Here is a 26407-nt window from a genome sequence, read left to right as displayed (position 1 = left end):
GGTAATTTTTAATCCAATTATATTTTTGTAGGCGAAATACATAGTTTACCCATTCAATTTATACTCAAATCTTTTTTACACATATGTTGACCATATGTATAATTTTATATACCAAACTTTTCAAATGTGTGTCAATTACACACTACTTTTGATCAGTCTCTGGGACGTGTGAAACACGATCAATGCGGCGCGTGAAAAGTTATTTTCTGTCTCACCTGACAAATTACAACGGCTAATTAGTGGAATTGGGCCCATTTTCTTAACTCTAACGTCTAATTCTTTATCTCCTTTTTATTAAAAGCAATCATTTTCATCTTCTTCATATTAAAAGGAATTAATTTCAGAAAAATTCAAATAAACCCTAACTATTTCGATCCACCCATCTAAATCAAAACGGTTGAACAACCTAAAATAGAATACTAACCTGAAAATGAAGAATACTAACCTCAAAGGTTAGGGCTGAAGAACAAGGATTTCAAAATGGAATTATGTTTGTTAATCTGGTCGCGGAGTTGTTTTTAATTAACAGGATCAGATCTTTTTTGGGTCGGAATTAAGAAAAGGGTCGGTTTGTCCATTTTAATTAAAGAATCCTTTGTTTTTTAATTTAAATAAGCGCGTGTATACACATCATTGAATATTAATGAGCATGCTCAAAAGTAGTGTGTAATTGACACACATTTGAAAGGTTTGGTGTGTAAAGTTATACCCGTGGTCAACAGGTGTGTAACATGGATTTAAGTATAAGTTGAATGGATAAACTATGCATTCCGCCTATTTTTGTATAAAGATGATGTTGAATATTAGTTTACGTGTATCTCAATTAATTTATAAATTATTTATCTCCTTCACTAATATAAGTATCGTGTACTCTATCCACCAAGATCTTCACATATGAAAAGAAATTACTTGTGTTTTGCCTTCGTTAAAATTTAAACCAATACTATGATTCTCAACTCATAATCTATTTAAACTCGAGATCTTATGATTCTCAACTCATAAACATTAGGCCAAAACCTTAGGTGCTAACCACTTTTATTATGTAAATTCATGGGTTTGTTTTTTGTTTAGTTACTTACCCACAAGCCTAAAAATAGCATGAGCTAGCCAATTTTCGGATTGGTTATTAAAAATAGTCAGCGTTTGTAAAGTCGTTGAAAAATAGCTATTATTTTGCTGCAACACAAAAAGTTCCAGCATATTATACTGGAGATTGGAACATCTGTGTATGAACTTCCAGCATATTTTGCTGGACCGATATATTATAAAGGAACTCCAGTATATTTTGCTGGAGTTCCAGTATATTATGCTGGAGTATTTTTCGAATTTTGAACAGTGTTTTCGTTCAAATATCTTTACATGAAAAGTGCCTAAATTTCGATTACTTTTGAAACTATGATTATTTTTGAATGACCACTTATAATTCTGATTATTTTTTAACTTCTCCACCTTTTATTAGGCAAATAACCAAAGCCGCAATTGACTCATAAACCGGTAGAAATAGAGTAATATAAAGGGAAAGGTTTGGATTTAGACTTAGGTATATACCTAGTATTGGGTTATTTTTTGATGCATTATCTTTCTATTACTGCTATATTTTTTATTTTCTGTTCGATATCTGGTATCTGTATTGGAGCTCAATTAAATTCGAATTCGCGCAAAAAAAAACCCACATTGGGAGGTAAGGCACTCTCTAACAAAGACGACTCCATATCCAAGGCTCGAACACGAGATATTTGGTTAAAGATAAATGAGTACTTATCACTCCATCACAACCGTTGGTGAATTATTACTGCTATCAGATTTCTTTTGATCCATTTATTTAAAAAGCAATGTTAAAAATGACTTTTGGTAAGCATTTACCTAATTCCTGCACTCTAGGCATTTGTCCAGTTTTTGAGCTAACAATATGAACTCCACTAGATCTTCTTCCAAATTAATGCTTTATCATGTGGATTGGCATATGTTATGTCTGTACCAAATCACATGCTTTAGTCAACAGTGTAATCTAACTTAGATTTTCTTCGACTAAAGTTAAATGCATTTTTGTTGATGCTTCAACTGAGTGTCTAGAAAGTAAAAATTGACTAAACAAAAAAGTAGTAGGAGACTTTTCTCTTTAGTACGTACTAATCATTCTTCATCTTGAGGTCCAATATTCACTCTTCACGACAAAAATAAAAAATAAAATAGTAAATACTATCAGAGGCGGAGCTACAATAGAAGTTACGAATTTTATTGAACCAGAGGCAAAGCTACAATAGAAGTTATTACGGATTTTGTTGAACCAGTAGCTTTGATTCTAAAGATGTAAAGTGGTTATTTAGGTTTTGTATTTGTCAAGTTTAGGTTCTGAACAGTTAACTCTTTGGTCAAATTTATTATTTTCTGTTCCCAGAATGATTTAATGTGGATTCATTATATTTGTGAATTTACAAGTTTTACGGCTATGTCGGCCTACCGCATTCTTCTCTTTTAATTTTGTTGGAGATTAATAATGTGAGCAAACTCACACAGACAGAGTTTGGAATATGATTTACGATCAAGAGTCCGGACTCTTGATTCATATGTTGATCCTAACTTGTTTGAGAATATGACATAATTATTGTTGTTAATGTCAGAATGATTTCATGTCATGAAATATGCATAGTCCAATAACATTGGTTTGTAAACTTATTACTTAAGTGGTTTTCCCAATGTTACCACGATGATTAATTGAGCACTAAAAAGCTATTAAAACCTAACTGAAAATCACTATTTCTCATTGCTGAACTTCTGCCAAAAAAATCTAAGTCATATCATCATAGAGGACCTTATATAGAAAAGATTTAGCTTTACTTTTGAATGTAACAGACAGACCACTATAAACAAAATTCTGCGTGTATTTGCTAATTCATTCAGTATATTTTTTTCCTACGACAGTTTCTGGCACTTAAGGTGTCTTCTTGACATGGCAATGAAACCTAATTTGAGCACTGGACTTCACCTTGTTGATATGATGTAACCTAACCGTCTAGTTTGCTAGTGATATTGTCCGATCTGGATCTAAGCCCGCAAGGATTTAAAATACTTCGTTAGGTCTAAGACTTGTTAACTAATATACTCAGTATTCTTTTTGTGTTTTGCTGATGTGAGACTCTGTCTAATGTCTGAGGTGTTACATACACCCCTTCTTATGGACTCAGCGTGCTCATTGAGGTTTGCCCCTACGAATGAGATTCGCCTAGACTCGACACTAAAGTTTACCTTGCCTAATTATCATGATTGCCTAAACTCGGTGGAACAACTTTAAAAAAAATTATTTTTTTGAAATGGATTGAGAACCATAAAATCATAAGTGATTTCTTCTCATAGTAGAAATAAAATATTACTTAAGTGATTTCTTTTTATCGGTCTAATTCTTAATGAATCGAATTACCTGAGATAAAATATTTTCTTGAAAATCAAATATCTAAAGTGTAAAGCGTGTGTGAGAGAGAGAAGGGGTGCGGGCCATTATCTTAATGGCACACAAAATGATGATAGAGTTGGCTAGAACAGGAGGAAGTCAAAGGGGAGGGGAAACAAGAAATTGAATTTTGCAATGAGGGGTCTATGTTTTCACATATATGGGTTATGTCCCCCAAAATCAAGCAGGATCAACTAGGGACCTAAAAAGCTTTTTACACCAAACACTAAATAATCATAATCACATTTTCCATACAATAATACATAGGACAAATAATTACTGACAATTTATCTAAACCATATTTAGTATATGAACTTTATACTATGTTTAATTAAATGGGTCCCTAATAATCACATAACTGTTGCTTCAATTGCCCCCGATTTATTTACTAAACTTTTTTCTGTCAACCCACTTTTCTCTATTTTTCTACAACAAAATAATATACTCAAGAGAAAAGAAAAACTTATAAGAGAAATTTACTCACTCTTACCGTTTCTTTTGTCCCATTTTAGTTGTAATGTTTTCTTTTTGCATACCTTAAGAAGTTATAAATAAGAAATACTCCCTCTGGTTCATTTTAAGTGCTTTTTTGACATTTTTTTTTTTGTGTTTCACAATATTTGATTTCTTCTTTCCATTTTTTTTTTTGTTTTCTGTTAGTCACCTTACAGCTAACCATCTTCATCTCATCTTTTCTTCTTCTAAGTGTCTTATTCACGATCAGCGCACCAAAAAGACTGAGCTGAGGGAAGCCCTATGAGTCACTGCTCTAGGAGTAGTTTGTTATACTTTCAAGGAGCAAGTTAAGGTTAATATGGTCAATTTTATTGTTAATTAATGATAAAAGGTGAATTCTTTAATATATATGTAAAAAGAGCCAAAAAAATCATTTGAAGTGAACATGAGAGAGTACTTTTTAACTAATCTACCATTATATCTCTTTAATAAGTGCGCATTCTATTAATATTGTGTACTTTCAAGAATAATCAATACTCCTTCCGGTCCATAATAAGTGACCAATTTGTTTTAGATATGCCCATTAAAAAATATTAAATTCTATACAAAAATACCTAGTATGACTAAACTACCCTTAATTAAATATTTATTGTGAGGAGTAAGAAAACTTTTTAGGGATATGTACATAAGGGTAATTTTGTAAAAACAAATTGAATTTTTTCTTGATTATATAAATGGACACATATTTTGGACCAAAATAAAAAAGCAAATTGGTCACTTATTGTGGACCGGAGGGAATATTAATACAAAAATAAAAAAAATAATTAATTCTATCTTTGTTTTTAAAAATGATACTCCTTTCATTCATTTTTACTTGGCATGTATACTAAAAATAGATTTTTATTTTTACTTGTCACTTTACGCATATCAAGAGAAGACAAAAAAATTTTTTAGTTATACCCACAATATTTATTATTCATTTCAAATTATTTTTCTCAAATCTAATAAAATATGCATCAATTAATATAAGTATCATGGTAAATTATGCACTTTATTTATTATTTCTTAAGAGGCGTGAAAAATCAAAGCATGCCAAATAAAAGTGAAGGGGAGTAAATATTTTGGGACAAGTATCAATGGATAGAGGGAGTAATCATTAATGATATTTTCCCTATTTGGAAAGACTATTTAAAAACAATGTCTTTTTCTTTTTTACCTTTTCAATTATGATTTGAAGTCGTAATCATGAATTTATAGTGACACCATCAAAATTATACAACTGACATTTTTAAAGATTTAAAAGAAAACATTTTGGAGGAGTCATTTGATTGGAGAAGGGGGATTTTAAAATAACAGATTAAGGTGTACCATTAATAAAATAATAGATGAAAGTGTACCATCGATTTAACAAATTAAGAACAACTAGTCTTTCTTTAAGACAATATATAAAAATATTTTCATGTTTTTTTTTTTCTTCAACTTTTTCCCTATTAGGAAATGTTGATGGGGGCAAAGATGAAAGCAACAAATCCAAAAAGATAATCAAATCTCTCTGTATACTTTCATGTAATTACTTGCCACAACTAATTTATTAAGCAATTCCTGTCCCCACTTTGTCTCTCCACTTGGTTTACAACATGCCATATATAATTAATTTATTTCTTATTAATCTCAACGATTTATGTGATTACTTGAAAACGCATCCAACTTGTATATATTGGCATCTGAATGTGCATATGGATTTTCTGTTCATAAATAGAAAAACACAAAAGAAATAGAAAAAGAGAAGAAAAGAAGAATATAAAAAAAGAACAACAAGCATTCTTATTTAGGTGGTTCAAATTGCCGAAAAAGTTGCATTGACTATTGGTATGGATATCTCCTGGCAACAAAGGAAAAAAATCATGTGATTAAATTTACATTGCAATCCCTCTCTAAAAAGAACTCCTGAAACAGTATCTTCCAAACATGGATCCCCCATTAATCAAACCACGTATCTCACCGGAACCTCCGGATATGCACAACCAAATGAATGTAGAATTACCAACCTACTCTTATAAGGAAATGCTCCTGGACAAACCGGAAAGCCATCAAACTGATTACTATGAAGTTGACTCTCATCCAAATTCAGATTTTGATAAAGGGAAACACATAGAAGGCTCAATTCCCCTTTCCCAAGATGACAAAAAGCGCCTCTACCTTCCATGGTGTTACTCCGTGATCATCAAGGTCTTCAAGCGGAAGATGCCTCACCATTTTCTTCGGTCTAAACTAATTGAACTATGGAAGCCATCCAAACAGTTAGTCTTGATTGACCTAGGATGGGATTTCTACACAGTCAAATTTAGTTTAGAAGAGAGTATGGTTAAGGCTCTCCACCTTGGCCCTTGGTTCATCTCTGGGAAATTTCTTGTTCGTGCGGAAATGGGAACCTAAATTCGTTCCTCAAGAAGCCACCCTTATTTCTACTGCCATATGGATCCGGTTTCCTCGATTACCAACAGAATTCTATGATAAGGACATCCTAGAAAAAGTTAGAAGGAAACTGGGCAAACTATTAAAAATCGACCAATGCACTTCCTCTACTCTCAAGGGACGATATGCCCATATTTGTATTCAAGTGCCACTGGAAACCCCAATGGAAACATCAGTCATAATAGGAGACCATAAGTAGGCAATGATCTATGAAGGAGAAGGGACTCTGTGCACCATTTGCGGCAGAATTGAGCACATTGCAACAGGTTGCAATTACCGGGCAGCCACACCTAAAACAACCCATGAGCCACAGGAAGCGCAGCAGAGGAAAGTAGTGCAGACGGAGGAGAGTGAGTGAAAAACCGTCACTTTTCCAAGAAGAAGGAAGCAAGGGCTAGCAAAATCAACAAACAAAAATGGCGGAGGATTGAACAAACCACACCAAGCTTCGCAGGCGGACAATATACAGGTAAATTTGTTCGATGCTAACTCAGGTAAATTTCTTCAAACTCAAACTCTGTGTTACAATTCAAAAAAAAAGTCAACCCTCCCCAAAAATTCCACAAAATGCCCAATGGCCCAATGAATAACACAAGCCCCACCAAGCCACAAGGGCTGACCCAACAATGACTGACATCCAGTACGCGGGCCTAGCCCAGCACAAGCGCCAAACATAAGGCGGGGCCGGGTCCTAATGACTCTATTGACCCCAATCATGAACCCCTCATTCAAGGCAGCTTTTTGAGCCCAACTTCCGAGATCTCTCATCTCAAAGATGGTGAGATACCCAATGGGGCCGGTCTCTTTTCTCCAAATGGGTACCACTCTCAATCCACAATTGTCAGCCATCTTACAACCCAAATACACTCACCTACGCTTCCCCTACCAATCCTTCTGAAATAATCTCTAATGGGAAATATCAATAGTCGCCACCAACAATCAAATGCCCTATTTGGTACCCCCTCCCCATCTCCAGATGAAAAGACTCAAACCATCAATTCCATTAGATCCCTAAGTAATGACTAATCCACACCTAGCTCCGATTTCCAATAACCCCTTCACTGGCCGAGATGTGACACTAAAAAGGAGTACTGATGGAACGCCAGTCTCTTAAGATCACCCATTTCATTACCCAAAGTAGTAATTCAAAAAAACAGAAAAATGGAAAACGAAATGTCATCAACTATCATCACCTCTCTACCGCCACCACCGCGCCACCACCAGACCACCAACCGGCTTCTTGGTTAGAGGTTGCTCTTCGGGGCCAGGGCCTCTCTTACAATTTCACCTTAGGTAATCAGAAGGTGACCCTGATTGTACAAAACCCAACTCACCTAGCCACGGTCACAGTGGAAGCATTGAGCAAAGCCCTAGCGGCCTTAAGGCCTCTCCTATGGTAGTCGACAATCAACAGAGACAACAACTCACCATTAACTGACCCACAAACACTCAGCAACCACATACTGCAGAGCTTCCAAACCCTACCATTCTTCCCAGATCTGACGAAGGAAGATCCATCAGCGGAGCCGGTCTTCGTAATGATCGACCATCAGACGCAACACAAGCCATCATCTTCTGCTACAAGAGATAAGAGTACTTCACCCTCTCTCCACAACATCAAAAAATGAATCTCCAAAGCCCTGGAAATCCTCAAGAAGAAAAATGCCCCAGATGAAGAGGGAGCAACCTATGCCACACCACAAACGGACTCGCTCCTACTGGACTCAGTGAGAGCGATAGAGTTCAGCATAGAAACCAGCAAGGTGATAGTTGTTCTCTGTCCCAGAGCGATGGTTAAGTGTGGAATGAGTCTAGTCTTTATCCAAACCCACGGGCCCATAAAGCCCTTACTGAATCTAACCTAGTGCTGAGTCTCAAGAGGAAATCCCCCCACCTCCAATGAAGGGTTTTCAAGGACCAAGGAACCCTCAAGAAGGACCTCACCAACCACCCCAACTCCACTGATGAATTACATCATATGGAATGTTAGGGGGGAACAATGCCGAATTCAAGAGACACTGTTTAGAAATGGTGAAAATGCACAAGCCAGTGATAATAGGCGAAATCTGAGTGATTTAACTATTGTCTATGCTTATGCTTGATTATATTCCAATGTCAAATTATGGATAATTGATGGAAAAACAGGCTCTACTCAAAATATGTATGCCTTGCAGGATGAGAAGCCTAATGATGCTTTCAACAGGAGATTGGAATGATTTATGAGCAAGAATAACCCCTAGGAGTCGAGTGTGTGCAAGGATGAGACGAAAAAAAATCACAAAATTTGCGAGCTACTGAAGCGCGCGAACTATCGCGCGAAGTTTCAAACTTCGCGCAATAGTTCGCGAAGGTTTCTGCCTGGAAGCTACTGAAGCGTGCGAACTATCGCGCTAACTTTGAAACTTTGCGCGATAGTTCGCGCGGGTCCTATCCGAGGGAAACTTTATTTAGGGGTAAACTCGGAATTCTTTCTAAAATCCCACTTAACTTACATAAAGCAAGAACTCCATTATGGAGAGGATCAGATTTTAAGGGGATTAAGTGCAAAAATACTATTCATCCTTGAGAGAGAAAGAGAAGGAGGAGCTTCATCTTGGAGCTAAGAAGAAGAAGAAGAGCATCTTGGAGAAGGATTTAAAGAGTTCTTTCAAACTTTCTTTTTGTTGCTTGTTAATATTATGTTTAAAACTTTTATTGTTGATTTTTTTTTGTATGATTATGAGTAGCTAAATACTCTAGTATTCTTGGGTCATGGATGTTAGATGATCTTGTTGTTTGAAGCTTAGATTGAAGATCTTGAATCTATCGTTATGGGTTGTTTATTTGATTCTGTTTCTAATTATTTTACTGCGTAGCTAACAGTGAAATATTATTTACGAATCTTGAATTAAACTTGAAAAAGGAAATTCTTGATTGCATATAGAATCAAATAGAGCAAGATCCGGATCCTGGGCATCGGGTGAAAGATTTGCAATTAAGACAGACATATACTTAATTGCCTTGTTTGGTTGAAAAATAGGAGTTGTAAATGCATTCTTGCTAATATTAATACCATAGACATATAGGTATTAGTTTAACTTGAATAGATTCATAAGAACTCGAAAGATTCTTATGAATATTATTAACCCGGATAATTCAATAAATCAATCTTAAGCTAAAATAGTAGCATGATCTCTAGCAAGTCCATGACCCGGGAATATATTTACCCAAATTGTTATCAAAATATTGTGTAATTGGTGTAGTAATTTTGTATTGAATTATTGTTTAATTACTAAGTAAATTGTAAATTGGTTCTTTATATAATTTGTGATAATTTAGCTTGAATTGATAATTGTTTGAGTCTACATCAGTCGAGAAGTTGATCATAATTCCTCGTGGGAACGATACTTTACTTACTACTATATTACTTGTCGATCGCGTGCACTTGCGTGAGTGTTTTGGTCGCAACAAGTTTTTGGCGCCGTTGCCGGGGAATTAAAATTAGCTACTTGACTGTTTTAAGATTTTATTAGCTATTAATAAAAACCTAAATTTTCCATCTACTTTGTTTGTGTTGCGCAGGCTCTTCTCTTGAATGCGGAGGAGTAGAAGCACAAATAACCTCTTCCCTTTTGATCCTGAAATTGAACGAACAATTCATAGAACAAGGAAGGAGTGGGAAGCTAGAAACAAAACAGAAAGAGAGTTGGACATTCAAGTTCAATCACAGCCAACAGTGATGGCAGGTAATCAAGAACGTGCGGTGATAGAAGCAGCAAGGCCAAACCTTGCTAGTATGACTCAAGCCATTGTGAAGCCTGAAATCACCGGTCACTTTGAGCTTAAACAGTACATGGTGCAGCTGATACAGTCCACTGGGCAATATGTTGGTCTATCTCATGAAGACCCACAAAGACACATTCAAAATTTTTTGGAAATAACGGATACTTACAATTATCCAAATGTTTCCAAGGATTATGTCAGGCTGACCTTATTTCCCTTTCCATTATTGGGGGATGCTAGAGAATGGTTGCAAAAAGAGCCAGCTAATTCAATCCACAATTGGGATGATTTAGCAAAGAAATTCCTAATCAAGTTTTTCCCCACCAAAAAGACAAAGTTTTTGCGGAGTCAGATTCTTGGGTTTCAACAACGGGATGGTGAAACTCTTCGCCAAGCTTGGGAAAGATACAAGAAACTACTTCGGGATTGTCCTCATCATTGTCAAACTGATGAAGTATTGGGCCATAATTTTGTTGATGGATTAGACGAAACTTCCAAAATGAATCTTGATTCAGCTTGTGGAGGTAGTTGCATGGCAAAATCATACAGTGAAATACAACTTCTGCTGAATAACTTTACTGCTAATGATCATAATTGGCAAGGTGAAGGAGAACCAAGAAGAGCAATGAAACAGAAAGCAGGGTTACTTGAACTGGATGACATTTCCGCCATGAGAGCAGATTTAGCAAAGTTGGCAAATCAAATGACCAGAATGACAATGGGACCATCACAACCAATGCAGCAGGTTCAACAAATGTCAGTTTGTTGTGAAATGTGTGGCGATAATCACACAAGTGATATGTGCCCCGTGAATCCTGAATCTATTTACTATGTTGGGCAATAAAGCAGAGGGCCGATGAACCAACAGGCACAATATGGGAACACTTACAATGCAAATTGGAGGAATCATCCTAATTTCTCTTGGGGTGGAAATCAATCAAATCAGAATCAATATAGACCCCAAGGAAATTTTAATCAACCTCAAAGGCCACCACAACAGGCAGAAGAAAGTACAAATGATTTATTAAAAAAATTGTTGCAAGACAATCAGCAACTCAGAACGGACTTCAGAAATCTTGAAAGGCAAATGGGACAACTGGCTGCAAATCAAAATACTAGACCTGCAGGGGCACTTCCTGGTGATACAGAGAAAAATCCTCAAGTGAGTGCAATTACACTTAGAACAGGAAGGGAGTAAGAAGAAGTTTCATCAAAGAAAAAAAACAAGCAAATACCGGAAGGTGAATTGATTCCCAAATCAACACAAGAGGAAAAGAAAGATGATACAATTCTAGCACCTGTAAACATTCCAAGGCCACCACCACCATTTCCACAAAGGTTACAGAGAAAGAATGACGATCGCATGTTCAACAAATTTCTCTCTATGTTGAGTCAGATTCAATTGAATATTCTGTTGGTAGATGTGATTCGTGATATTCCAAAATATGCCAAATACATAAAAGACATTGTGGCTAACAAGAGGAGACTGATTGAATTTGAAACAGTTGCACTTACTGAAGAGTGCACTTCAAGGGTCCAAAATAAGCTTCCTCAAAAGCTAAAGGACCCTGGCAGCTTTACTATCCCTGTGAGAATAGGCAATGTTGATGTAGGCCATGCACTTTGTGATTTGGGAGCAAGCATAAATCTGATGCCATTGTCTCTGTACAAACAATTGGGTTTGGGAGCTCCAAAACCCACCAGAGTGATGTTGCAACTAGCAGACAGGTCCATAGCTTACCCGGAAGGGGTGATAGAAGATGTGCTACTGAAAATTGGGAAATTTATTTTCCCAGCTGATTTCATTATCTTGGATTTTCAGGCCAATGAAAAAGTTCCTATTATATTGGGAAGACCTCTCTTGGCTACAGGTGATGCTATAATTAAATTAAGAGAAGGAAAAATGATCATGAGAGTTGACAACGAGGAAGCTGTTTTCAATGTATATAAAGCAATTCAACTGCCGCGGCAGTATGAAGAATTATCTATGATATCTGTCATGGATATTGATGAACAACTTGTCACCTCAAGTGTATATTTGCAGGATTCTTTAGAAAAAGCAATTTTGTTGATTGAGAGTTTGGAGTTTAATGATGAGGTTGAGGAGATAAAACATACTTTGAATGCAACATGTGAATATATAAAAGGTTTTAATCCCTTTGAACCTTTGAACAGGCAGATGGTCCTCCTCTGAAGCCCTCAGTTGAAGAAGCTCCCAAATTGGAATTAAAGCCTTTACCTTCTCATCTTCATTATGCTTATTTGGGTAGTTCTGAAACGTTACCAGTTATTATTTCGGCTAACTTGTCTGAATTGCAGGAGGAGAAATTGTTAAGAGTACTACGTGAGCATAAAAGAGCAATTGGATGGACAATGTCCGACATAAGAGGTATTAGTCCAGCTTTTTGCATGCATAAAATTCTCATGGAGGAAGAGCACAAGCCAAGCATAGAACAACAACGCTGCCTAAATCCGAACATGAAAGAGGTGGTAAGAAAAGAAGTGATTAAATGGCTTGATGCAGGTATTGTATTTCCAATATCTGATAGCAAATGGGTAAGTCCAGTCCAATGTGTTCCAAAGAAAGGAGGAATGACCGTAGTAACAAATGAAAATAATGATTTAATTCCCATTAGAACTGTTACTGGGTGGAGGATTTGTATAGATTATAGAAAGTTGAATAATGCCACCCGAAAAGACCATTTTCCCCTTCCCTTCATTGACCAAATACTCGGTAGGTTAGCCGGGCAGGAGTACTACTGTTTTTTGGATGGTTACTCGGGATATAATCAAATTGTTATAGTCCCAGAAGACCAAGAAAAGACCACATTTACATGCCCCTATGGGACATATGCATTTAAAAGAATGCCATTTGGTCTTTGCAATGCACCTGCGACTTTTCAAAGGTGTATGATGGCTATTTTCACTGATATGGTTGAAAGATTTGTGGAAGTATTTATGGATGATTTTTCTGTATTTGGATGTTCTTTTGATGAATGTTTAATGAATCTTGATAAGGTCCTTGCTAGGTGTGAAGAAACAAATTTGGTACTAAATTGGGAAAAATGCCATTTCATGGTACGTGAAGGCATAGTCTTAGGGCATAAAGTGTCCAAGAATGGATTGCAGGTAGATAGAGCAAAGATGGAAGCAATTGAAAAATTACCTCCACCAACATCAGTTAGAGGCATTCGTAGTTTCTTAGGCCATGCGGGTTTTTACCGTCGTTTCATCAAGGATTTTTCAAAAATCTCATCTCCTTTGTGCAGGCTTCTTGAGAAAGATACATCTTTCAAGTTTGATGATGCTTGTCTGAAAGCATTTGATGAGCTGAAACGAAGATTAGTTACTACACCGATTATCATTTCTCCAGATTGGAAACTTCCATTTGAATTGATGTGTGATGCAAGTGATATAGCCATTGGAGCTGTTTTGGGCCAGCGGAAGGAGAAAATATTTTGTTCCATTCACTATGCGAGTAGAACTCTTAATTCATCTCAAATGAATTACACTGTTACTGAAAAAGAGTTGCTCTCAGTAGTATGGGCATTTGATATGTTTAGATCCTATCTAGTGGGGACAAAAGTCATAGTTTACACAGATCACTCCGCTATAAGGTATTTATTTGCAAAGAAAGATGCCAAGCCAAGATTAATTCGATGGGTTCTTCTTTTGCAGGAATTTGATTTGGAGATTCGAGATCGAAAGGGAACAGAGAATCATGCTGCAGATCATTTATCCAAGCTGGAAAATAGAGGCCATGTCACTGAAGGAGAATCAATCAAAGAAATATTCCCTGACGAACATTTGCTAGCTATCACTTCGGATGAAACCCCGTGGTATGTTGATTATGTGAATTTCATTGCAAGCGGGGTGACTCCACCAGAATTCACAGCTGACCATAGAAGAAGGTTCTTACATGATGTGAGATTCTACATGTGGGACGAGCCTTTTCTATACAAGCAATGCGCAGATCAATTGGTAAGGAGGTGTGTCCCTGAGGAGGAGATGAATGCAATATTGCAGGACTGTCATTCTTCTCTTTATGGAGGTCATCATGGTGGAACCAGAACTGCACAAAAGGTTTTACAATCAGGTTTTACTGGCCAAAATTATTTAAAGATGCACAGGCTTTTGTTAAAAATTGTGACAGGTGCCAAAGAACTGGAACGATCACGAAGAAGCACGAGATGCCTTTACAAAATATTTTGGCAGTAGAGCTTTTTGATGTCTGGGGAATAGATTTTATGGGACCATTTCCGTATTCTAATGGGCACAAATATATTTTGGTCGCAGTGGACTATGTGTCTAAGTGGGTTGAGGCCATTGCTCTTCCTACTAATGATGCAAAGGTAGTGGTGAGATTTGTGAAGAAGCACATTTTCACACGTTTTGGAACTCCGAGGGTGTTGATAAGTGATGGAGGAACACACTTTTGCAACAAATTATTGAAAAATGTTCTAGCAAAATATGGTGTAAGACACAAGGTTGCTACTGCATATCACCCTCAAACGAGTGGTCAAGTTGAAGTGTCAAACAGGGAGGTGAAACAGATTTTGGAGAAAACTGTGAGCGCAAATAGGAAAGACTGGTTCGGTAAGTTAGAAGATGCATTGTGGGCTTACCGAACTGCATACAAGACTCCAATAGGTACTTCTCCATACATGTTGGTTTATGGAAAGGCATGTCATTTTCCTGTTGAGCTAGAACACAAAGCTTATTGGGTAATCAAAAAGCTAAATATGGATATGGACTTAGCCGGTGAAAAAAGACTGCTACAACTCAATGAACTTAATGAGTTTCGGTTGCATGCTTATGAAAATGCCAAGTTATATAAGGAAAGAACCAAGAGGTGGCATGATAAGCACATCCAATATCGTGAGTTTGTGCCGGGTCAAGAAGTTCTTCTGTTTAATTCAAGGTTAAAGCTTTTTCCAGGAAAGCTTAAGTCTCGTTGGGCAGGCCCTTTTGTGGTAGTAAGTGTAACTCCTCATGGAATAGTTGAATTGCGAAACATTAATTCAACAGGCACGTTCTTGGTAAATGGTCAACGAATTAAACACTATTGGGGCGGTGACATTCAACGTCACAAAAGCTCAGTAGATTTAACGATGTATAATGCAATAGAGCGTCGTGCCGCGACGTAAAATAGGGCGCTGGTTGGGAGGCAACCCAACGATTGTGGTAGTTGTGAATATATAATTTTCTTTTAAGGAACCAATAAATGCAGGTGAACAAGGGCAGAATCTAAAAAAAAACCTTAGTTCAGGTCTCACTAAAACGCGCGAACTATATAGTTCACGCGATAGTTCGCGCAACATTCTGCCTGAGAGCGCTAAAACGCGCGAACTATATAGTTCGCGCGATACTTCACGCACCATTCTGCCTGAGAAAACTAAAATGCGCGAACTATATAGTTCGTGCGATAGTTCGCGCATTTCAGACGAGCTTATAAGACCTGAAATTTCAGGCGTTTTATTTTCTATGTTGGGTTTGTTTTATTTTGTTGCTTCTTTCATTTTAGTGAGATAAATAGATAATACCCCTTCCCCTTCCATTAAAACCAAACCCAAAACCCCCAAAACACAACCATCTCTTCAAGCATTCATCTCATATCTCAAAATACTTAGGGTTTCTTCCCTAAAACCATTAACAGCTTCACCCCACCTCACGAATTCTAACAAGGTATGAACACTAGTTTAGTTTTCTTTAGTTTTTTTTTTATGTTACACGTGATTTTCTTTTGCTATTTTCAGATTTTAAATTTCTTGTTGAATGTTAAGCTATTAATATAGTTGTATCTTGTTATTTGGGTTTCAACCTTGCTAAAATATATTGTGGGTTTAGTTTGTTGTAAGTGTGGGGTGCATAGTACTTGAATGGGGTGATGAATGAACTTTTGTGGGAAGCCATTGTTGCAAGACCATTAGAAAAATACTGTGAAAGCTTACTGCCCACAAGGTGTTTGTGGAAAAGCCTCAATGAGCATGATTATGTAGTTATGACCAATTTTGCGTGTGAAGTCTGAGTAACCGCAGCAAGTCATAATTGTTTTGTTGGGATGAGTTAATATGTCCACATTTTGCAGGTATTATGGCACCAACGAAAAAGCGCCTAGCCACAGGTCCATCATTAAGCCGCCAAAGGGCTGCTCCAGCGCGCTCTTATGATAGCACCAAATTTGTCTCCCTTGAGGCTCATAATCGTTTCATAGCAAAGGCGGTTAAGAAGGCAATTGCTGAAAGGGGCATCCACATTAACAAGGTCAAAGAACGATGCCCCCACATGTTCAATGAGTTGATGAAGCGGGGGTTTCAAGCTTTCATTGACGAGCCAGGGGAGGCTAATGAAATGGTGGTACGAGAATTTTATGCCAATCTACCCGAGCACGTCCATCAGGTGGTCACAGTGCGCCAGAAAGAGGTAGATGCCTCCATTGAGGCGATACGCGCAGCTTATCAACTGCCCGATCCTTTGCTTGAAAATTCGAACTTCTATGAATATGGGCGTCATCCAACCGATGCCAAGTGGGAACGCTTCTTTGATGAAATTTGTGAACCAGGGAAAACGATAGAATGGTTAGAATTTGGAGAGAAGTTTCATTCAGCCGCCTTAACTCAAGAGGCGAAGTGCTAGTTGTATGTGATCAACAGTCGACTTATTCCCTCCACAAATACTACAGAGGTGAATGGACCCCGGGCTGCGTTGATTTGGTGTTTCATCAAAAGCCTTCCCTTCGACATGGCCAAAGTGATACATGATGAAATGTTCATCAGATGTCCCCAACGCCAGTATGGTTTCTTTTTCCCTTCTTTGGTGACTAGACTTTGCAGGAATGTGCAGGTGCCTGAAAACATTCGTGTGGATGGGCTGGTAAGAAAAAGCCACAAGATAAGACTTGGCCCGACCACCAGCGAGGCAGCCCCAGTAGCAGAGATAGGTAGTGAGAATGAAAGTGGTTCGAACGCTTCGGAGGAGGAAGAGCATATGGATGTGGAGGGAGAAGTACTGGCTCAAGCACCCAGGAGATCAGCTGCAGCACTCTCACGCGCAGCATCCTCTTCAAGAAGTGCCAGAGTATCCCGATCCACCACATTGGAACAAGAGGTGGCTGAGATATGCACTTCTATCCATGATTTGAATACTCGTGTGGACATAATAGCTGACCGACAAGTCAAGTCGGAAAAGAAGTTCATGGGTTGGCTGCGAGCTTTGGGGCGTGCATGCAACGTGAATCCCGAAACTGTGTCTGATCAAGAGTGACTCCTCATGGAAGTACTTCTGTTTCATCTCCTGTTTATAATGAAAGACATGGGGACATGTCTCGCTTTAAGTGTGGGGTGGAAAGGAGGAAAGGAGGGTAGTAATTATTAGTAATAATTATGGATTGTTAGGTTGTTTAAATTGTTTCGGATTATTGTTTTGTTTTGGAGGTGTGGTACAATATATAATATTTTGGGATTGCGTGATTATTTCACTTTTGGATGTTATATTGGCGCGGCCTGATGACAGATTCTTTTAGATAAGGAGTTCTTGAGGGACTGAGCTTATTGAAAACAACAAAAAGATTTTTGTTTTTATTTGTAATATATTTTAGTTTTAGGAAGTATAACAAATTCCCCTTGGTTTTTCTTTAAGCCACGGTTCTTTTCCAAGGGTTTATGTTGAACCGAGCATATGTAGTAGGTCTAAATTTTTTTTTTTAGGAGTTTTTAGTTCCAAGAATGAATTTTTTTCTTTTTAGGATGCAAGCTATAGAAGAGAACCCATAGCGTTGACACACATGAACACAATAGAACCTAAAGTGTAATGCTTAGTCTTAATTGTTGAATCTCACTGAAAGTGCCTTAATTTGTATGTTTGTACTGAATTGAATACTCGTAATGGAGTGTCTTGATGAGCTGATCTGGAATGAGTCATATGCCATGTGTGGTGAGTATTTGTGTAGTCCATGTATTGTACTTGTGTCTAGAACTTGCCCGGTATGTGAGTTGAAGCGAAATTTGAGGTGATGCTTGGTTTGAAAGCATGATGTTAGGCTTTCTTTGACATTTTTTTTTAGCTTAATTGCTTATCACAAATAAAATTTGTCCCTAGTTAACCCTTTTGAGCCTTTAGACTTTTGTTTGGCACCCGCATTACAAGTCTATACCCTTTTGTTCTTAATTGACATTGTCTTGATCCTTTTACCTCTTAAAGCACGTTAATTATGAGAGGAGAGCTAAAAGAAGTAAGAAGGAAATAAGTGTGGGGTGGCTTTTGAGTGGAACCAATAAAAGGATGAAAGGGGCACTTATGTTGTAAACGAATACACCACTAGCAGAAATTGAGTGACAAGAAAAATTACATTGTGTTTTGCTCTTGCTAGTGGGAATGAATTAATAGAATGCTTAAAGAAGAAGGGCGTATTTTTGGAATGATATTGTGTATAAATGAGAAGTGGGTTGAAGAATTTATGCTGAAAATTGCTCGTGTGATGTGTTAAAGTGCTTAGGGGTTGAGTCACTATTCCTAAATACATCCTACCCATCCCTTAGCCCACATTACAACCATGAAAAAGTCCTAATTGATTTTGGATTGAGCTAGCCTACATTAGTAGATATTTACATTAAGGGCAAGCTTATGGTACTAATAGCATGCATGTGACTTCTTTTGTGAGAGTGAGTGATTTCCTTGATATATGTGAATATATGAATTAAATGTGATGGATTTAACTCAGTTTTTGTTGATATAATTGTGAGGGCATATGATTCGTGACAGAAAAGCAAGTCTTGACTTCTATCTAGAGTACTTTGAGGAAGTGTGAATATTGCATGGCACTTGAGAGTCGACTTTGAGGCTAGGATTGTTCACTGCTAAGCATAATACATGTACATTGTTCTAGGTGTAAGGCGTTAAGGGAAAGAGTTGAGTAAAGAATTCTCTAGTTGATTGTTCGAGGACTAGCAATGAATTAAGTGTGGGGTATTGATAATAGTCGAAATCTGGGTGATTTAGCTATTGTTTATGCTTATGCTTGATTATATTCCAATGTCATATTATGGATAATTGATGGAAAAACAGGCTCTACTCAAAATATGTATACCTTGCAGGATGAGAAGCCTAATGATGCTTTCAAGAAGAGATTGGAATGATTTATGAGCAAAAATAACCCCTAGGAGTCGAGTGTGTGCAAGGACGAGACGAAAAAAAATCACAAAATTTGCGAGCTACTGAAGCGCGCGAACTATCGCGCGAAGTTTCAAACTTCACGCAATAGTTCGCGAAGGTTTCTGCCTGGAAGCTACTGAAGCGCGCGAACTATCGCGCTAACTTTGAAACTTCGCGCGATAGTTCGCACGGGTCCTATCCGAGGGAAACTTTATTTAGGGGTAAACTCGGAATTCTTTCTAAAATCCCACTTAACTTACATAAAGCAAGAACTCCATTATGGAGAGGATCAGATTTTAAGGGTGTCACACCTCCTTTTTCCGCACCCGAGGGGGCGCAAGGGAGTTTTTTCCAATTAAAGGACAATCGAGACGGGATTGGTTTAATTATTTCAGAGTCGCCACTTGGGAGATTTAGGGTGTCCCAAGTCACCAATTTTAATCCCGAATCGAGGAAAAGAATGACTCTATATTACAGTCTGCGTACCAGAAATCCGGATAAGGAATTCTGTTAACCCGGGAGAAGGTGTTAGGCATTCCCGAGTTCCGTGGTTCTAGCACGGTCGCTCAACTGTTATATTCGGCTTATTTATCTGATTTTTAATACAATTATGAACCATGTGCAAATTTTATCTTTTACCGCTTTATTATCATTATTTTTTAGGAATGTGAACATCGCTTAAAACATATCTTTGGACTGTGTCACATGAAATGCACCCACAATCCGAAACATATTTTATTTGATGTTTTAGGATTTGGATTTGGGTCGCATGAAATGCACACCCGAGTTTAAGAAAGTAATTTAATTAAATCGTGTCTAAAGAGACTAACGCGTTATTATCTTTAGGGGAGGCAGTGAAATTCACTAAACGGTCCATCCCAAATTCTAAGTATTTATTATGACTAATTATTGAGGGCCCCGCAATTTGCATTTTTATTTGGCGAGGCTCGTCTCATTCATTATTAAAAAAGGGAATTTGCAACGTTATGGAAATGCATCTTATACCACGTCACAGTCAATGTACCCGTGATTAGAGACACATTTCGATTTCGTTGAGATTTGGATTTGGGTCACATAAATGTGCACCCGAGTTTAGGTAGATAACATTATTAAAGGCGCGCCTAGAGCAACTAGCGCATTATTATATTGGGTAGGGCCGTGAATTTTGCTAAACGGCCTGTCCAGGAATCTAAGTGTTTAATACATATATTTTGTGAGGGCTCCGCAATCTGTACATTTTTATTTTTGGCGAAGCTAGTCTCGTTTTTTTTGTTTATTTATTTATTTGTTTTTATTTACCCTTTTTATTTTTTTTAAAAGGATGCCATTTTTACGCCTTTAACAGTACTAAACCTTACGACTTTTTTACAACTAAAATCTCATAACTTGTCAAAAAATTAATAAAATGAGTTTAGTGAACGAGTGTTTCGGGCGTAGCAAGAGCATGTACTAATAATAATTTTGTCCGAATGACCTAAGCAAAGGAAAGGACGAACAGATTAACGTCGAACTTGTGTCATAGAACAACTAGCCCAACTTAATTAAATGACATCAAATAAACAAGAATAACACAACGCAAAATGAACAAAATGCATAGGATGAACACACGAGCAGAAAGTTATCATACCAATTTCTATATTGCATCTTCGAACATTTAACGTAACATTTCCTTATCTAATACTTGAGGTTTACTAACCTTTGAACCTCAACAACCTCAGAACGACAAACACGATTCCGACGGAACTCAAGCCGGACCTCTCTGAACGAAGAACAACGACGGAACCTCGGACAGCGCCTCGACGTACCGGACCTCGACGAACCAAAGTCGACCTCGACGGAAAACAGAAAACTCGGCCAAGCAAGATCGCAGCAACCCACCGTTGCTCGGAAACGCAGCTACAACTGCTTGGCATGCAGCGATAGCTGCTCGTCGGACTGAAAATGGCGGACTAGTTCATTGGAGCTAGAAGGAGGAGGGGTGGTCGTTTGGTGGTGGTTTTGCTGGGGTGACAGTAGGGTTGTTGATGGTGGTTTTGGTGTGTTGGTAGTGGTTTTGGGCAGTGGGGGAGTTGAAGGTTTGGTTGATTGATTATGGCGGGGTAGCGGGCAGCAATGGTGGTGGTGTTCGGACAGTAGTCGATGGCCGGAGCTGGATGGGTCGTTTGGTGAGTTGAAGAAGAAGACGATGGTGTCTTCCTCTTCAGGTGGTTTGGTTTTTGGCGACGGGGATGCGACGGGTCTGGTTTTTTGGAGTAGGGTTTTCTTGTTCTTCTTCTATTGGAGAAGATGAACAGTGCCCGTTCCAAAATTTTCCCAAGTCTGTTCGTTGGTTTTTTTTCTTTCCTTCCAGGTTTTCTTTCTTTCTTCTTTATGAAGAAGAAAGATCAACAGTAGTTCCCTCCCAAAAATTCCAAAAGTCCCTTTTCCAAATGTTTCATCCGTGTATTATAATGGGTTTGCCCCAAAAAATGAGCCCACGCGTGGTGGGGTTCAAGGTTTGTGTCCCCCACGCGTGGTGGGGTTCCCCATGTGTCCTGGACACGGTTTATTATGGGCTAGGTCCGAAAATTAGGCCTAAAACCGGGTAGTTTGAACCCGAATATTATTCTTTTGCCCGGACCCGAGAAATAGGAACACGTTGCTTAACTAGTCCTATGTAAGCAAAATAACTACCAAAAATAAGACTAGTATTTAAACAAAACTATATCTTTTTAAATATTTTTTCAAGATTTAAAATAGCTACAAAATATTAATGAAACTATTTTTTTTGTAATTTTCGTTTTAAATATTAAGATAAAATATGAGGTAATATTTTTGTATTTTTCAAAGTTAAAAAATGACTATAAAACCTTAATAGAACTATATTTTTTGTAATTTTCGAAATTATATAAAGTACAAAAATAAAGTGCAATTTTTGTATTTTTCAAGTTTATGAGAGATACATAAACTAAAATTTATATATATATTTTTTGAAATTTTCTTTTTGCAACGAAATAAAGTAAAAATAGTTAAAATAGCTATACTAGACCCAATTTCACATATTCATGCTAAAAATGTGAAAATTCTCGGGGAGGGTCAAAAATCACGTGCTTACAGCTGCCCCTCTTTGACTGGAAACACGAAGAGTTTTCCGACAAAGAACGACTAGACGTGTTTTTGACCCGACCATTACTTGGACGGACTACACTTGAGGAAAGGGAGGGAATGTGACCGAGCCCTGGTATCTGAGCTGCCTACATATCCTTGGTTATACAGGAATCAGGCCACGTGTAGTTCGGGAATGAGAGAGAGATGGTAGAGTGTACCGAGGTGAAGAGCCGATCGAGGTGCCGTTCCGTTGAGGTTCCGGTCCGCGGTCCTGTCATTACAACAAAAATGAAAACTGAAAAAGACTAACTAAGCCTATCAGCTACTAGTTACAAGGATTCCTATCTCTTAAGTCTTCTGAAACTTGGTCTTGAGTCTTGAATGGTGCTTCATACAGACTTTGGATCTGAACCTTGATACTTGCTAGTTGTAGGTGCTAGTTCTTGAGCAGACCACATTTGTTCTCCACTTCCGTAATTTGGGTTCTTTTTCTTTTTTCTTTTTTCTTTTTTTTCTTTTTTTTCTCTTTTTTCTTCTTGTTTTTTTTTTTTGTTTTTTGGTGACCAGCTTCTGTTGATCATCCCAGACTGTTGACTTGCATTCTTGGGGCGAGCTTCTTGTTACTTCTATCTTGGATTGAGTGCTGGGGATTTTTGTTGTAACCTTCTGCTTTCCGGTGGGTCACTGTATGTTTCTCCGTTCTACAGGCGGACTCCTGACTTCTTCTATCTGCGACACGCAACAACCTCCGTTCTACAGGCGGGTCCCTGACAATCAAAACAAACAAAACAAACAAAATTTCCTAACCCAGTTTGTACTAGGAAGATTTGTGAGTCGTTAGCAAAATTGTAACTCACTTAACCCACTGATGCAATGATGAGAGTAAACTAAAGGCTAGGATGTGCATCTCCTATGAGTAAAACCAAAACTCTTGCTAGCAAATGTGTCTGCTAAAATAAAAACCTCAATGACTCAAACTAGAAAGTGTGTCTTCTATGGTTGAATCGGAATGAGCTAAACTAGGAAGTGCGTCTCCTAAGGGTGAAAACTTCAGTGACTAGAACTAGGAAGTGCGTCTCCTATGAATAAAATCTCGATTAGGAAGTGCGTCTCCTACGGGTAAACTTCAAAAAACTGGACTAGGAATTGTGTCTCCTATGGTCGAACTTAAAATGAATCAAACTAGGAAGTGCATCTCCTAGGGGTGAAATCTGCGTCTCCTATGGGTGAAACCTTAATGATTTTAAACTAGGAAGTGCTTCTCCTATGAATGAAAATATTTTAGGAAGTGCGTCTCCTATGGGGTAAAAGTAAACTTAGGCAGTGTGTCTCCCTATGGGCAAAACTAAACTTTGAGGAAGTGCGTCTCCTGTGGGTACAATAAACTTAGGAAGTGCGTCTCCTATTGGGGATAACTGTTCTTAGGAAGTGCGTCTCCTACTGGGTGAAACTATTCTTAGGAAGTGCGTCTCCTATTGGTACAATGGATCTAGGAAGTGCGTCTCCTATTGGTGAAATAAACTTAGGAAGTGCGTCTCCTACTGGGTAAAACTTGCTTAGGATGTGCGTCTCCTTAGGAAGTGCGTCTCCTATCGGTGAACTGAACTTAGGAAGTGCGTCTCCTATCGGTGAAACTGAACTTAGGAAGTGCGTCTCCTATTGGTGAAATCAACTTAGGAAGTGCATCTCCTACTGGTGAAACTTTTTAGGAAGTGCGTCTCCTACTGGTACAATGGATTTAGGAAGTGCGTCTCCTATGGGTAAACATAAACTTTAGGAAGGAAATGTATGCCTCTGTTATCTGGGCGGGCTCCCAATTTCAACACTTGAAAAAAGACTGAATGTATGCCTCTGTTATCTGGGCGGGCTCCCAACTTCAACACTTGAAATAAAAAGACTGAATGTATGCCTCTGTTATCTGGGCGGGCTCCCAACTTCAACACTTAAAATAAAAAGACTGAATGTATGCCTCTATTATCTGGGCGGGCTCCCAACTTCAACACTTAAAATAAAAAGACTGAATGTATGCCTCTATTATCTGGGCGGGCTCCCAACTTCAACACTTATAATAAAAAGACTGAATGTATGCCTCTATTATCTGGGCGGGCTCCCAATTTCAACACTTGAAATAAAAGACTGAATGTATTCCTCTGTTATTATGGGCGGGCTCCCAATTTCAACACCTAAAAGTAAAAAGACAAAATGTATGCCTCTGTTATCTGGGCGGGCTCCCAACTTCAACACTTAAAAGTAAAGACTGAATGTATGCCTCTGTTATCTGGGCGGGCTCCCAACTTCAACACTTGAAAGTAAAAGCTGAAATGTATTCCTCTGTTATTATGGGCGGGCTCCCAATTTCAACACTTAAAAGTAAAGACTGAAACCAACATATCCTATTTGAGGGCGGATGAACCCAACATATCCTATTTGAGGGCGGATGAACCCGACATATCCTATTTGAGGGCGGATGAACCCGACATATCCTATTTGAGGGCGGATGAACCCAACATATCCTATTTGAGGGCGGATGAACCCAACAGATCCTATTTGAGGGCGGATGAACCCGACATATCCTATTTGAGGGCGGATGAACCCAACATATCCTATTTGAGGGCGGATGAACCCAACAGATCCTATTTGAGGGCGGATGAACCCGACATATCCTATTTGAGGGCGGATGAACCCGACATATCCTATTTGAGGGCGGATGAACCCGACAGATCCTATTTGAGGGCGGATGAACCCGACATATCCTATTTGAGGGCGGATGAACCCAACATATCCTATTTGAGGGCGGATGAACCCGACATATCCTATTTGAGGGCGGATGAACCCAACATATCCTATTTGAGGGCGGATGAACCCGACATATCCCATTTGAGGGCGGATGAACCCCACATATCCTATTTGAGGGCGGATGAACCCGACATATCCTATTTGAGGGCGGATAAACCCGACATATCCTATTTGAGGGCGGATGAACCCGACATATCCTATTTGAGGGCGGATGAACCCAACAGATCCTATTTGAGGGCGGATGAACCCAACAGATCCTATTTGAGGGTGGATGAACCCGACATATCCTATTTGAGGGCGGATGAACCCGACATATCCTATTTGAGGGCGGATGAACCCAACATATCCTATTTGAGGGCGGATGAACCCAACATATCCTATTTGAGGGCGGATGAACCCAACATATCCTATTTGAGGGCGGATGAACCCAACATATCCTATTTGAGGGCGGATGAACCCAACAGATCCTATTTGAGGGCGGATGAACCCAACATATCCTATTTGAGGGCGGATGAACCCGACATATCCTATTTGAGGGCGGATGAACCCAACAGATCCTATTTGAGGGCGGATGAACCCAACATATCCTATTTGAGGGCGGATGAACCCGACAGATCCTATTTGAGGGCGGATGAACCCGACATATCCTATTTGAGGGCGGATGAACCCGACATATCCTATTTGAGGGCGGATGAACCCGACATATCCTATTTGAGGGCGGATGAACCCAACAGATCCTATTTGAGGGCGGATGGACCCAACATATCCTATTTGAGGGTGGATGAACCCGACATATCCTATTTGAGGGCGGATGAACCCAACAGATCCTATTTGAGGGCGGATGAACCCAACATATCCTATTTGAGGGCGGATGAACCCAACATATCCTATTTGAGGGTGGATGAACCCGACAGATCCTATTTGAGGGCGGATGAACCCGACATATCCTATTTGAGGGCGGATGAACCCGACATATCCTATTTGAGGGCGGATGAACCCAACAGATCCTATTTGAGGGCGGATGAACCCGACATATCCTATTTGAGGGCGGATGAACCCGACATATCCTATTTGAGGGCGGATGAACCCGACAGATCCTATTTGAGGGCGGATGAACCCAACATATCCTATTTGAGGGCGGATGAACCCGACAGATCCTATTTGAGGGCGGATGAACCCGACAGATCCTATTTGAGGGCGGATGAACCCAACATATCCTATTTGAGGGCGGAT

At 38.7% G+C, this 26407-nt stretch overlaps 1 protein-coding gene across 1 annotated transcript; it reads left to right on the top strand.

Annotated features, from left to right (window-relative positions):
- The first annotated feature begins 12044 nt into the window (after positions 1-12044).
- On the top strand, positions 12045-16777 carry LOC138889098 (uncharacterized). The gene is made up of 6 exons (XM_070171658.1): positions 12045-12239; positions 12461-12516; positions 12778-13950; positions 14295-14493; positions 14695-15169; positions 16230-16777. Exons 1-6 carry the CDS (start codon positions 12045-12047, stop codon positions 16775-16777), a joined length of 2646 nt encoding a protein of 881 aa, XP_070027759.1.
- Positions 16778-26407: the final 9630 nt, after the last annotated feature.

Source organism: Nicotiana sylvestris, chromosome 4 (genome assembly GCF_000393655.2).
Source record: "Nicotiana sylvestris chromosome 4, ASM39365v2, whole genome shotgun sequence".
In the NCBI taxonomy this organism is placed as follows: domain Eukaryota; kingdom Viridiplantae; phylum Streptophyta; class Magnoliopsida; order Solanales; family Solanaceae; genus Nicotiana; species Nicotiana sylvestris.
This window is presented reverse-complemented; position numbering and strand designations above follow the sequence as displayed.

What these genes read in the sequence shown, in the direction of transcription:
- LOC138889098 (XM_070171658.1), top strand. Translation starts at nt 12,045, where the DNA reads ATGATCATGAGAGTTGACAACGAGGAAGCTGTTTTCAATGTATATAAA. An exon ending in AGAGCAATTGGATGGACAAT is followed by an intron (nt 12,517 to 12,777) that starts GTCCGACATAAG and finishes AATTCCCATTAG; the next exon opens with AACTGTTACTGGGTGGAGGA. An exon ending in TTCCTACTAATGATGCAAAG is followed by an intron (nt 14,494 to 14,694) that starts GTAGTGGTGAGA and finishes GAGGTGAAACAG; the next exon opens with ATTTTGGAGAAAACTGTGAG.